The sequence below is a fragment of the Acinonyx jubatus genome, chromosome D3, assembly GCF_027475565.1.
Source record: "Acinonyx jubatus isolate Ajub_Pintada_27869175 chromosome D3, VMU_Ajub_asm_v1.0, whole genome shotgun sequence".
Taxonomy (NCBI): domain Eukaryota; kingdom Metazoa; phylum Chordata; class Mammalia; order Carnivora; family Felidae; genus Acinonyx; species Acinonyx jubatus.
Genome location: NC_069392.1, coordinates 8,012,425 through 8,025,124, shown reverse-complemented (window position 1 = coordinate 8,025,124; position 12,700 = coordinate 8,012,425). Strand labels below are relative to the sequence as shown.

The window sequence follows — 12,700 nt, the reverse complement described above, 5'->3', positions numbered from 1 at the left end:
ACAGTATGTTGTTGGGTAAATAGGAATGACATTGGCCTTTAGATATGTTTCAGGTGTGTGATTGTTGATAATTCTGTACAAAAATGGGTAAAAATTTTAACCCTTTTTTCCTAGACATTAAAATATGTGTCCTTTGTGGATGAATCCCACATTAGAATGGTGGACCAGAGGCTACTTGGGAGAAGTCTGCAAGGTGTCAAAGGTGAAAAAGTCCCAGTAAGTTAAAACATTTAGTCTTTTTTTTAAAGAAAATGTATTATTAAATATAAATATATCTATCAATTTGGGTGAGTCACAATTAATGAATTCTAACACAGTTAAGTACATGTAACCAGCACTCAGAATATTAGCAGAAACACTTTTCATGCGTCCACCCAATCACACTACCTTCTCTTAAAAGTCATCACTATCCTGCACCCAAAGATTAGTTTTATCTCTTCCATAATTTTATAAAATTTGAATCCTATGTGTATTTAGTATATACTCTGTGGAGTGTCTGGCTTCTTTCATTCAACATTATTTTTGTGAGTCATCCATAACACTGAATATAGCAATAGTTCATTCTCATTGTGTATCATTTCCATTTTATAAACATCCAATTTATTTATCCCTTCTATTGGTGATGGACATTTGGGTAGTTTCCAGTTTGGAGCTCATGCCAAAGTTCTGCCATGGTAAACATATAGTACCTACAAGTGGACCTGCTGGATCAGAAGACAGGCATATGATACTACCAAACCATTCTCTAAAGGGGATGGTTTGTTTTTTGTTTGTTTTTGAGAAAGGAAGGGGCAGAGAGATCGGGAGAGAGAGAGAATCCCAAACAGGCTTCAAGCTGTCAGCACAGAGCCCCATGCAGGGCTCGATCTCATGAACCATGAAATCATGACCTGAGCTAAAATCAAGAGTAGGTCACCTAACCATCTCAGCCACCCAGCCACTCCTAAAGGAAGTGCTTTAATTCCCACTCTCCTCAGCAGCTCTGATTGCTGGATAGCTTCACTAACTGTATTATTTCTATAGCTGCCATAATAAGTCACCACAAATTAAGTAGCTTAAAACAACAGAAATTCATTTTCTCACAATTCTGGAGGCTGTAACTCTGAAATCAAAACATTGGTAGGGCTCCGCCTGAAGGCTCTAGAGGAGGATCCTTCTTTGCCTCTTCCAGCTCCTGGTGTTTATTACACCTGCTAGGACCTCTGGTACAATACTGATTAGAAGCTGTAATAGCAAGCCTCTTTGTCTCCTTCCCTACCTCAGGAAAAAAACTTTCTATATTTTACTATAGCATTTGCTGTAGGTTTTTTTTTTAAGTTTATTTATTTATTTTTGAGATAGAGAGCGAGAATGCAAGCAAGTGGGGGAGGGGCAGAGAAAGAGGGAGAGAATGAGAATCCCAAGCAGGCTCCATACTGCTAGCACAGAGCCCGATATGGAGCTCAAACTCATGAACCTTGAAATCAAGACACGAGCTGAAATCAAGAGACAGACACTTAACTGACCTAGCCACCTGGGCACCCCTGCTGTAGGATTTTAATGAATGCTTTATTAGATTAAGAAAAGTCCCCTCTGGGGGCACCTGGGTGGCTCAATTAGGTGAGTGTCCGACTTCAGCTCAGGTCATGATCTCAGAGTTCGTGAGTTCGAGCCCCACATCTGGCTCGCTGCTGTCAGTGCAGAGCCCATTTCAGATCCTCTGTCCCTCTCTCTCTCTGCCCCTCCTCAGTTTGTGCTCTCTCAAAAATAAAATATTAAAGAAAGAAAGGAAGAAAGGAAAGAAGGAAGAAAGGAAGGAAGCCCCTCTGTTCTCAGCTTGCTAAAAATTTTTATCATAAATGGATACTGAATTTTAAAATAATGCTTTTTTCTGCTTTTTAAAAAAATGATCAATGAGCTTTCCTTTTTCTGTTATGTGGTGAATTACACAAATTGATTTCCAAATATTAAGCCAACCTTGTATTCCTGCAATAAAATCAACTTGAATGTAATGCATTATTCTTTGTATTTATTGCTGGATTTGATTCACAAATACTTAAGATTTTATATCTCTTATTGAGAGAGGCTGGCCAAAATTTTTCCATTCTTGAAATGTCCTTGCTGGATTTGGGTGTAATGTGAACTTGGGGCAGGGAGGAATACACACAACATAAAATTTACCATTTTAACCATTGTAAAGTGTACAATTCAGTGACATTTAAAATTCAAAATTCAAAAGTTTATCCACAATGCTGTGCAACCATTGCACTATCTAGTTCCAGAACATTTTCATCAACCCACAAGGAAACCCTGTATTCACTCAGCAGTTCCTCCTCATACCCACTTCCCCCTGGTCCCTGGAAATAATTTTTTTCCTGGCAATCATCCATCTGCTTTCTGTCAGCATGGATGCACCTATTTGGGACATTTCATATAAACAGAATCATACAAAATTCGTATGATTTTTGTGTCTGACTTATTTCACTTTTCATAATGTTTTCAAGGTTTATCCATGTTGTAGCAGGTGTCAGTACATTGCTCCTATTTTTTTTTAGATGAATAATACTCCACGGATATACATGGATATAACATATTTTTAACAAACTATAGAGATGATCTCTGAAAGTACAAGTCTTTGGACATAACGTATTTTTATCCATTCATCCGTTGGCAGACATTTGGGTTGTTTTTAGCCTTTGGCTACTGTAAATAGTGCTGCTGTACGCGCTCATGTATAAGAACTACTTAATTTAAAGGAATGTACTCAGGGGCACCTGGGTGGCTCAGTAGGTTGGGCATCTGATTTCAGCTCAAGTCATGATCTCACTGCTCGTGAGTTCAAGCCCCATGTCCGGCTCTGTGCTGACAGCTCAGAGCCTGGAGCCTGCTTCAGATTCTGTGTCTCCTTCTCTCTCTGCCCCTCCCCAACTCACACTCTATCTCTCTCTCTCTCAAAAATAAACATTAAAAATAAATAAAGGTACAGACTCAAACTCTGTGAATGAAGGTCTGTGTTACAAAGAACAGATATGAATTATGGCAACTTTTCTTGGAGGATAACAAATGGATTTGCCAGAAGAAGGAGCCTGGTGGAAAGAGACAGGGCAGAGCAAAGTCAACAAACATTTACTGCCTATAATGTGCTGGGTACCGTCCTAGGCACTGGGGATACAGCAGTAACAAAGCCCCCACTTTCATGTGGAAGAAGAATCATCAGGTGAACATATCAATTAGGAAGATTATTTCAGATAGTGATAAGGACGATGAAGAACACAGTATCTCATCATGCGCCAAGAAAATGACCTGGGTGGCGGGAACTCCCTAGACTGGGGTGGTCAGGGCAAGAAAGTCTCTCTGAAGAGGTGATACCTGCCTTGAGGTCTGGCTATTCTGAATTTCACTTTCCAAATCTGTAAAATGGAGATAAGGACACATATCTCATGAGGTTCTTCAAAGGCTAAATAAGTCGAGTTTATAAAACACTAGCATAGTCTTGATACATACATACATTTGATAAATGAAAGCTACTATTCATGGGATATTAGGTGTAATTTTATAAATTAATACCAAAATTAAAGAACCTAGACACCTAGGGGTTGTCATTGCTGATGGGCTTGGAAACTTGACTTTTTCAGAGACCCTCAACGGACTTCACAGACTTGTCCAGGCTGCCCATGTCTCTCTGTGACCCACCCCCTATACCTGGACAGCCGGAGGAGATGCAGCTGTTAAGTGAAGTGACTCCTAGATTCGGCGACAGCCCTGCCTGGTGCCAGTGTGGACACTGCCTCCCGTCCCAACTCCCTGAGAGCCACAGGTGCCTGGAGGAGCTGTGCTGCCGGAAAAAGGCTGGCGCCTGCATCACCACCTCGGAGCCATTCAGGAAGCTTGTCTTGTCCCGGCGCGTCCTGCGGTTCCTTCTGCTCTACCAGGAGCCCTTGCTGGCGCTGGACGAAAACGCCAACAGCCAGCTGCGGCACTGTGCCTACAGGTGCTACACCACCTGGCGCTTCGGCTCCCAGGACCTCGCTGACTTTGCCATCCTGCCCAGCTGCTGCCGCTGGAGGATCCGGAGAGAGTTTCCCAAGAGTGAAGGCCAGTACAGTGGCTTCAAGAGTCCTTACTGAAGGCACGGGGCTGAGCAGTCATGTGAACATGACCTTTGTTTGCAACCTGAGCTTGACCTGCAAAGATCTGTGGCCAAATTTTCAGCCAAAGGGAAATGTGTTTTCCTCTCCTGCAGCTCTATGTGTGTCAGAGAGCAGACCGAACAAATAGGCACATAAGCCAGAACCCCTCAGCATGGACCAAGTCAAGAAATTCAGATTGATGTCTCAGTTCTGTCACTGGGAAGTTGTGTGATCCTAGGCCTTTAACCTCTGTTCCTCGTTGCCCTATTACCCAACCTATCTCACAGAGATACTGGGAGGACAAATTGGGAGAGTGTACATGAACTTTCTTGTTCATGCACAAAGAGCTACATGAATGCAGAGCCTCCTTATGAGGCCAGAGTGGGATAATGGACAACTACGAACAAACCCTAACAAACCGTTTGGGTGCTGGTTGGAAAATGTGGATGATTAAAAGTGGCCACAAATTCTTCGGCGCTGATGCCTCAGAACCTGAGGGTTATGTCTCCTCCCCTTGCATCTGGGCAGCTCTGATTGCTTTATCCAGTACTACAAGTAACGCTGTGCCAGCTTTGGGGTCTTGGTCTTGAGGCTGACAGGAAGCTTCCACTTCCTGTCCCTTGACACATCTGCTGTGAAGGAAGCTAGCCCCAGTATAAACGTCCATCCTGAGACCACCCTACTGTGAGGAAGCGCAAGTGGCCACATGGAGAATAGAGACACCTGACCAGTCCCCAGCTTTCAGGCCTTCCAAACCCACTCACTAGACATGGGAGAGAAGCATTCAGGTCATTCCACACCCTGCTCACATATTACTGCAATTGCATGAGACGCTTCCCAGGGAACCCACAGAACAAAATTGTTGCTGTTCTTTTTGTCTTAACGTTTATTTATTTTGAGAGAGAGAGTGAGCACGTGCAAGCGGAGGACAGGCAGAGAGAGAAGGAGAGAGAATCCTAAGCCGGCTCTGCACTGTCAGCACAGAGCCTGACAGGGGCTCAGTCCAACGAGCCATGAGATCACGACCTGAGCTGGAATCGAGTCAGACGCTTCACCGACTGAGCCACCCAGGCACCCATGGAACTGTTGTCTTAAGCCACTAAATTTGGGTTGTTTGTTACACAGCAACAGATGACTGGGACAGAGAGCAAGCCTGACTCACTGGAACAGAGGCTCAGCCTATACATGGACCACCACAGAAGTCCCTTAGGGGCTTAGGTGTCTGTTCAGCAATTCTATCGGGGCTGCAGACCAAATCAGGTAACCCACCAGACCAGCTCTGGAATCCATCCGATCTCACTGCTGAGCTACCCAATACATTCTAATCCACATCCTACTTCTATGACTGGAAGTAGCTACTGCTGTTAAAAACTAGAAAAGGCCACGTTTATGCCTTTAACGTTCTGTACTTTGCAGACAATTAGAATGGATGAGGTTTGGATGCTCCTTAAAAAGTAACTCACACCCAAACCTTTACCATTTCTATACGTCAACTGCTAAGAATATGAAAATGGAGAGTCAGGAGGTTTTAGGATCCTCCTTCAGGATTTCCTTTTCACGGTTTTGGCACTGGAATTGATTATTTCTAAACAACTATTTTAAAGAATAAATAGAGACCACTATTCAACACTGTGAGTGATGAAGGATCTGTGATTTTTTAGCACATATTCCAAGATTTGCCATTTAGATACTTTTTGAAAACCAGATGCTTTCTACTGTATTAATGTAAATCAAATATGAACAAGACACTTTTTTTTTTGACCCAGGATTTTATCTGGCTTTAAACTCAGGAATAAGCTAGGCCAGACTGAACTTTCATTTTTGCTACTGTTCAGAGGTAGTAGATAGGACTTCTTATATATATGAGATCTTTTTGAAAAGTGAATGATACATTACTTCTTCAGAATTTAAACTTTTACTCCTAGAATTCTATGTAAGAGCTACAGATCTCCATTCTGACAGCCTCTGAGCCTTTATAATTTTTTTGTTTTTTTGTTTTTGTTTTTGTTTTTGTTTCTGGTGCCTTCTCCCTGGTTTCTATCACCTCTGGAGGTCCCAAATGGAGTCAGAATGTGGAATGACAGGTAGTCACTGGATCCACCTACTATTCTCCTCTGCCTTCCTCACAGATGCTTTAGGTGAGAGAGTGATGTGTTATGCCAACCGTGTGTGAAATGTCTGACACTTCCTGCAATAATATGCACCATATTTGTAACTTGTTTTTAGCCTACTGCATAAAGTAATGTCATCAGCAAAGGCATCCCAAGGAGAATCACACTTTGTAGGGACTGTTTCCTTGGACTTACTTCCATTATTCTATATGGTAATTGCCGGGTAGTCACTGTTTCCTGTCTGTGTTCATGCTTTTTTGTAAACGTTGACAGATTTCATGTAGCATTGGTAACGAACTTGCATTCCTCTCTTCAGAGGGCACAAGTCTTTGAACACTTCCTAATTCTAGCTTGGCAATGTACTTGTCTTAACTAGACTGTTTTGATAATAAAAAGTAATGTATAATTTATGATAACTGAAGTGCTCCTTTTACTTCCTTTTCTCAGAAGATCCCCAAATCACAGTCACTCATTGACACTTTCATTCAACATATATTCACTGAAGCACTATGACATAGTAAGATATATATTTGGTCTCTATTCCCAGTTCCTGACACCAAGATACATATTTGGTCTCTGTTCCCAGAGCTCCTAAATCCCTTGGAATTTTCTGGGTGTTAAGAGTGTCGTATATTCTAATGAGGCAACTCTTGGTGGGCTCCTAACTTCAGGACGGGGGCTGGTAACCAGAGAGACCAAGCCATGATCGGAAGCTTAGAACTTTGAGCCCCACTCTGCATCCTCCAGGATGGAGAGGGGTTGGAAATTTAGTTAATAATTGATTGTGCCTACGTAACTAAGCCCCCGTAAAATTGTCTAAATTGTGAGATTTGGAGAGCTTCTGGATTGATGAATACATCTACATGCTGGAAGGGTGGTGTTCCCCAACCCCACAGGGACAGAAGCATCTGTGCTCAGGCCCCTTAAGGACCTTGCTCTATGTACTTCTTCATTTGGTTGTTCATCTGTATCTTTTATTATATCCTTTATAATAAACCAGTAAATGTAAGCAAGGGTTTCCCTAAGTTCTATGAACCATTACAGCTTGACATTTGGTGAAATCAGGAGGGCGTAGTGGCTTAAATGCAAATTCCCCTCCCCAACCTGTTCCCATAGAAGAAGTCACCTAGACAAATGACCTTCTTTGGCATATGGAGCAGATGCACTTTCTGCTGACCCCTGAATAGAGAGTTTGAGTTCTCTGCCACCCATGGAATTATCCAAAAGACAATCACATCCTCCTGTGGGAGCCACAGGGCACCTCACTCTCATGATACTGCAAAACATGACTGCCTCCCACTGCCTCTGGTTGTTCACTCTGTTCCCAAATGCAACCTTCTGACCTCTGATTATGTGATTAATAAACTGCTGCCAATTTCACCTGTGTAATGATGGATGTCATGCATTTGGCCATCTCCATAATCTTAGGATGGGAATCCTTCCCTCACCAATGGGGTGAAAAGGAGGTGATTAAAACACCCCTAATTCCTGGCCAACTGGCCGCCCTCAAAAATTAAAAGGCTTGGCATGGTTTCTGCACAGTCACTGTCTGTATAAAGCCCTGCCTTGTAGAGCCTGCAAGAAACTGGGACCACCACCCCCCTTTTATTCAAATGAGCCAAACGTGTGCACTGGGTGTGGTTTTTCACTTCCTACTGCTTATATATTTCTCAACCCATATTCTAATCCCATGCAGTCATCATTCTGGGAATCCCGAGTGTCCCCTGACTCATTTCTGCCCTCTTTGGAAGAGATCACTATCTTTTTTTGCTTTTACTGTGATCTTTCAGTTTCCTCTTTTCCAGTCCCAGAAGGATTACAAATTATGTTTCCAGACATGATTCACAGAGAGGATTTTGCATTTCTAACATCCTTAGTTCCTCTTAATTGTCAAGGTCACATGAGACTGAGTCTTCTGGAATCAGCAGAGGAGGTAGCTAACACTGACTGGCCATTTTAACCAAATAATTGCCTTTTTTTTTTTAAGTTCATTTTATTAATTTTGAGAGAGAGAAAGAACAAGGGAGGGACAGAGAGAATGGGAGAGGGAGAGAATCCCAAGCAAGCCCTGCACTATCAGTAAAGAGCATGACACGGGGCTCGAACTTACAAACTGTGAGATCATGACCTGAGCCAAAATCAAGAGTCAGATGCTTAACCAACTGAGCCACCCAGGCACCCCTAAATAACTGCCATTCTTGACAAGGTTGAATAAGTGTCTTATGCAAGCTTGTTGAGTATGGTAACTTATGAGCTATATTTTATTTCCCCAAGCAAAAAATAAGCTCCTCAAAGGCAAAGGGTTCATCTTGGTTTGGGGTCCATTGCATGCCTATTGCAGCACATGGTACAGTAGGAAAGAGACTCTGGAAACTGATCACCTGAAGTCAAATCCTACTCACTCACTAATTAGCTCAGTGGCCTCAGGCAGTTTATCCAATTCTTAGAATGCTCAGTTGTATCTTTGTGTCCAAGGGTTGTTTTAAGTCTTAAATATTATAAGTGTAAATGTATGTAGAGCACTTTGCTCACCACCTGTTGCAGTGTAAGCACTCAATAATGTTGGCTATTATTATTTTTTAAAGTTTCAGGGGCACCTGGGTGGCTCAGTCGGTTAAGCATCCAACTTCTGCTCAGACCATGATCTCGCAGATCATGGGTTCAAGCCCTACATTGGACTCTGTGCTGACAGCTCAGAGCCTGGAGACTGCTTCAGATTCTGTGTCACCCTCTCTCTCTGCCTCTCCCCCACTTGTGTTCTCTCTCCTTCTCTGTCTCTCTCTCAAGAATGAATATTAAAACAATTTTTTTTAAATAAAGTTTTAGCCATAGGTCTAAATATGCTAGCTAGTCATTGATGTTATTTTTTTAAGTTTATTTATTTTTAGAGAGAGAAAAAGAGAGAGAGCATGAGCAGGGGAAGGGCAGAGAGGGAGAGAGGATCCCAAGCAGCTTCCATGCTGTCAGCATGGAGCCCAACTCAAGGCTCTATCTCACAAACCATGAGCCAGATGCTTAACCAACTGAGCCACCCAGGCGCCCCCGTTATTTGGATGGTGCCCTAGTATCACTCCTAAACCCCAGGCCCATATATTTAACCACCTCTAGATATTCTACTTAAAATACTTTAGAGGCAAATCAAATGGGTACAAAGGAGAAATCACTATCTATCTCTGCTCTCTCCACCTCACCCACAGGTGCTCCTCCAGAAGTTCCAAGCTCAGTAATAGTGTCACCTGCCATCAGCTCAATTTCCCAAACCAGAAATCCAAGGACAGTCTCCATGTCCCCTGTCCCCTTTCTCTATCCCCATTCCATTCAATCTCATTAATTCCCTCAGCAAACATTTACCAAGCAACCCAGCACTGCACAGTTGGTGTGGATAAACAAGTAAACAAGACAGGCTCCCCTGGAGGCTAGGTGCAGCGGGGGAAGCAGGTAAGCGATATGTAAAGAAATGAGATGGGAATAGCTTGGGATAAAGGGTATGAGAAAAACAAGCAGCATGCTGTGAAGAAACAATAGAATTACTTCTGACAGGGGTCAGGGATGGCCTCTCCAAGGAAGTGGCATTTAAGCTGGATCTGAATGTCAGGAAGTTGACAAGTTGGAGGAACACAGGGACAGCAAGTGCAAACACTGAAGTGGAAAAAAAGTGTGTTCCAAGAGCTGTCCGATGGCGAGTATGACAGGGACATTTACTATACAGTCCTCGTCTTCTGGGTCTATTTGGGGAGGGACTTGTTTTCTTACTGCTTCATAAATGGTGTGGGTCCATCCCAGTGAACCAGAAGGTTAAAGAAAGGCAAAATCCACACAGGCAAGAGTAACCATGGGGGGCTTTGTGGAGCTCGTGAGACATGAGCTGGCCCTCCCTAGATGAAGAGAGCGGGAACATGGGACACACTGTCTGGTGGGATGAGAAGAGGCACTGCTGACAGGAACAGCAGCATGAAGCAGGCCCAGAAAGAAATGAGAATGTATGTGCTCAGATTACTGGTAGACCTGGCTGGCTCCCCAGAAAGGAGATGAAGATTAAAAAGAGACTGATTTGAGGAACTTCCTTAAACAAAACAAACAGAAAAAAAAAAAGCGTAGATGTTTGGACCAATTGCAAAGTCAAGATGGGGCAACTCTTGGGTTGCCCAGGGACATGAGGAGAGCAGTGACTCAAGAACATCCTTTGGGCAGTCATGAGGATGTTGGCTGGAGGGGAAACCTAGAAAGTTGGCTGGGATCATATAGGAGTGACTAAGGAAGCAACCTGACAGGAACCCCTGGGGGAGGGGAAGGAAAAGAAAAAAAAAAAAAAAGAGAAAGAGAGGTTAAAATGGGAGACAGCCAAAGCATAAGAGACTCTTAAAAAATGAGAACAAACTGAGGGCTGATGGGGGGTGGGAGGGAAGGGAGGGTGGGTGATGGGTACTGAAGAGGGCATCTTTTGGGATGAGCACTGGGTGTTGTATGGAAACCGATTTGACAATAAATTTCATATATTAAAAAAAAAAAAAAAAAGGAAGCAACCTGGACTCCTAAGTTGGTGATGGTGACAGGAAGAAAAGAAAGAATCCAAGAAAGAATTGTGTTAAATTCCTTCAGGTCCAACAATGGGGGATTGGTCAAATACGTTAAGGCACACTCATGTAACAGAGTTGCACACAGCAACTTAAGATGATGCCAGAGATGGGTATCAAATGACACTGAGAGACAGTCAAGGCAGGACACAATGTGCATGACATTTTTCCTTAAGGACAAGGTGAGCCTTTAATAAGAGTGCTCTCTTGCTCTCTCTCTTTTCCAGCAAAGATAGTATTTGTTAAAAACCTTTAATCTTTCTTGAATGTACATTTAAGAAGAGCCTCCTCATTACTCATTGGAATATACCATGGATAATGACAAATCAATTTAGAGATATCAGAAAAGGTCAATGGCATTTCCTGAAATCCAAAAATCCAGATTAAAAACCATCTTTTCAGTTTTCCGTCTATCATGGTTTGTTTAGGTAAGTTAATGAAGAGTTAGCTTATGGCTGGCTCTCTACCCTGTCATGGGCTGAAGTTTGCACCCTCACTGGATGCACATGTTGAAATACTAACTCCCATTATCTCAGAATATGACTGGTTGGGGGATATAGCCTTCAATGAGGTGATTAAGGTAAAATGAGATCATACAGGTGGGCTCTATTCCAATCTGACTGGTGTCCTTATAAGAAGAGATTGGGACACAGGTGCAGAGGGAAAGGACTAGGAGAGAAGCCTAGAAAAAATGAACCATGTTGATACCTAGACAGATGTTGGAGTTTTACCCTCCAGAATTGTGAGGAAACAGATTTCTATTGTTTAAACCACACTGTCTAATCCAGTGAAGAAATGGGCAGAAAACATGAATAGACACTTCTCTAAAGAAGACATTCGGATGGCCAACAGGCACATGAAAAGATGCTCAACGTCACTCCTCATCAGGGAAATACAAATCAAAACCACACTCAGATATCACCTCACGCCAGTCAGAGTGGCCAAAATGAACAAATCAGGAGACTATAGATGCTGGCGAGGATGTGGAGAAACGGGAACCCTCTTGCACTGTTGGTGGGAATGCAAACTGGTGCAGCCGCGCTGGAAAACAGTGTGGAGGTTCCTCAAAAAATTAAAAATAGACCTACTCTATGACCCAGCAGTAGCACTGCTAGGAATTTACCCAAGGGATACAGGAGTACTGATGCAGAGGGGCACTTGTACCCCAATGTTTATAGCAGCACTGTCAACAATAGCCAAATTATGGAAAAAGCCTAAATGTCCATCAACTGATGAATGGATAAACTGTGGTTTATTACACAATGGAGTACTACGTGGCAATGAGAAAGAATGAAATATGGCCCTTTGTAGCAACGTGGATGGAACTGGAGAGTGTGATGCTAAGTGAAATAAGCCATACAGAGAAAGACAGATACCATATGTTTTCACTCTTGTGGATCCTGAGAAACTTAACAGGAACCCATGGGGGAGGGGAAGAAAAAAAAAAAAAGAGAGAGGTTAGAGTGGGAGAGAGCCAAAGCATAAGAGACTCTTAAAAAATGAGAACAAACTGAGGGCTGATGGGGGGTGGGAGGAAGGGGAGGGTGGGTTATGGGTATTGAAGAGGGCATCTTTTGGGATGAGCACTGGGTGTTGTATGGAAACCAATTTGACAATAAATTTCATATTTAAAAAAAAAGAAATAGACAAGCTTTAGGGTATTTTTTCTGATATACAATTTTTTATTATAATAAATATTTCTTTATTTAAATAAATAAATAAATAAACCACACTGTCTATGGTGCTTTGTTATGGCAGTCCTACCAAATACACCTCCTTTCTTTCTTTTTAATTGTAACAAATATATCCTGAATATAAAACATAATGCTTAGACTTGGCAGTTTGTCAGATACTGAAATATAGAATTTCCATATGATCCAACTATTCCACTTCTAGGTATACCCAA

The 12,700-nt window shown here is 42.5% G+C and overlaps 2 protein-coding genes across 7 annotated transcripts in view; one reads left to right on the top strand and one right to left on the bottom strand.

Moving 5' to 3' along the window:
* The window catches only part of P2RX7 (purinergic receptor P2X 7), a 48,166-nt gene extending 41,536 nt beyond the window's left edge, over nt 1-6,630 (top strand). For 3 of the 5 annotated variants that reach the window (XM_015063772.3, XM_027044144.2, XM_027044143.2), the window contains 2 exons: nt 115-216; nt 3,615-6,630. In XM_015063772.3, the coding sequence (XP_014919258.1) occupies nt 115-216; nt 3,615-4,106 (594 nt within the window). In that variant the 3' untranslated portion in view covers nt 4,107-6,630. The remainder of the gene's footprint in view (nt 1-114; nt 217-3,614) is intronic. The other 2 variants (XM_053205938.1, XM_053205937.1) reach the window with 2 other exon arrangements.
* Nucleotides 1-12,700, bottom strand: part of IFT81 (intraflagellar transport 81) — a 231,797-nt gene that overhangs the window by 201,977 nt on the left and 17,120 nt on the right. The gene's annotated exons all lie outside the window — the stretch shown is intronic.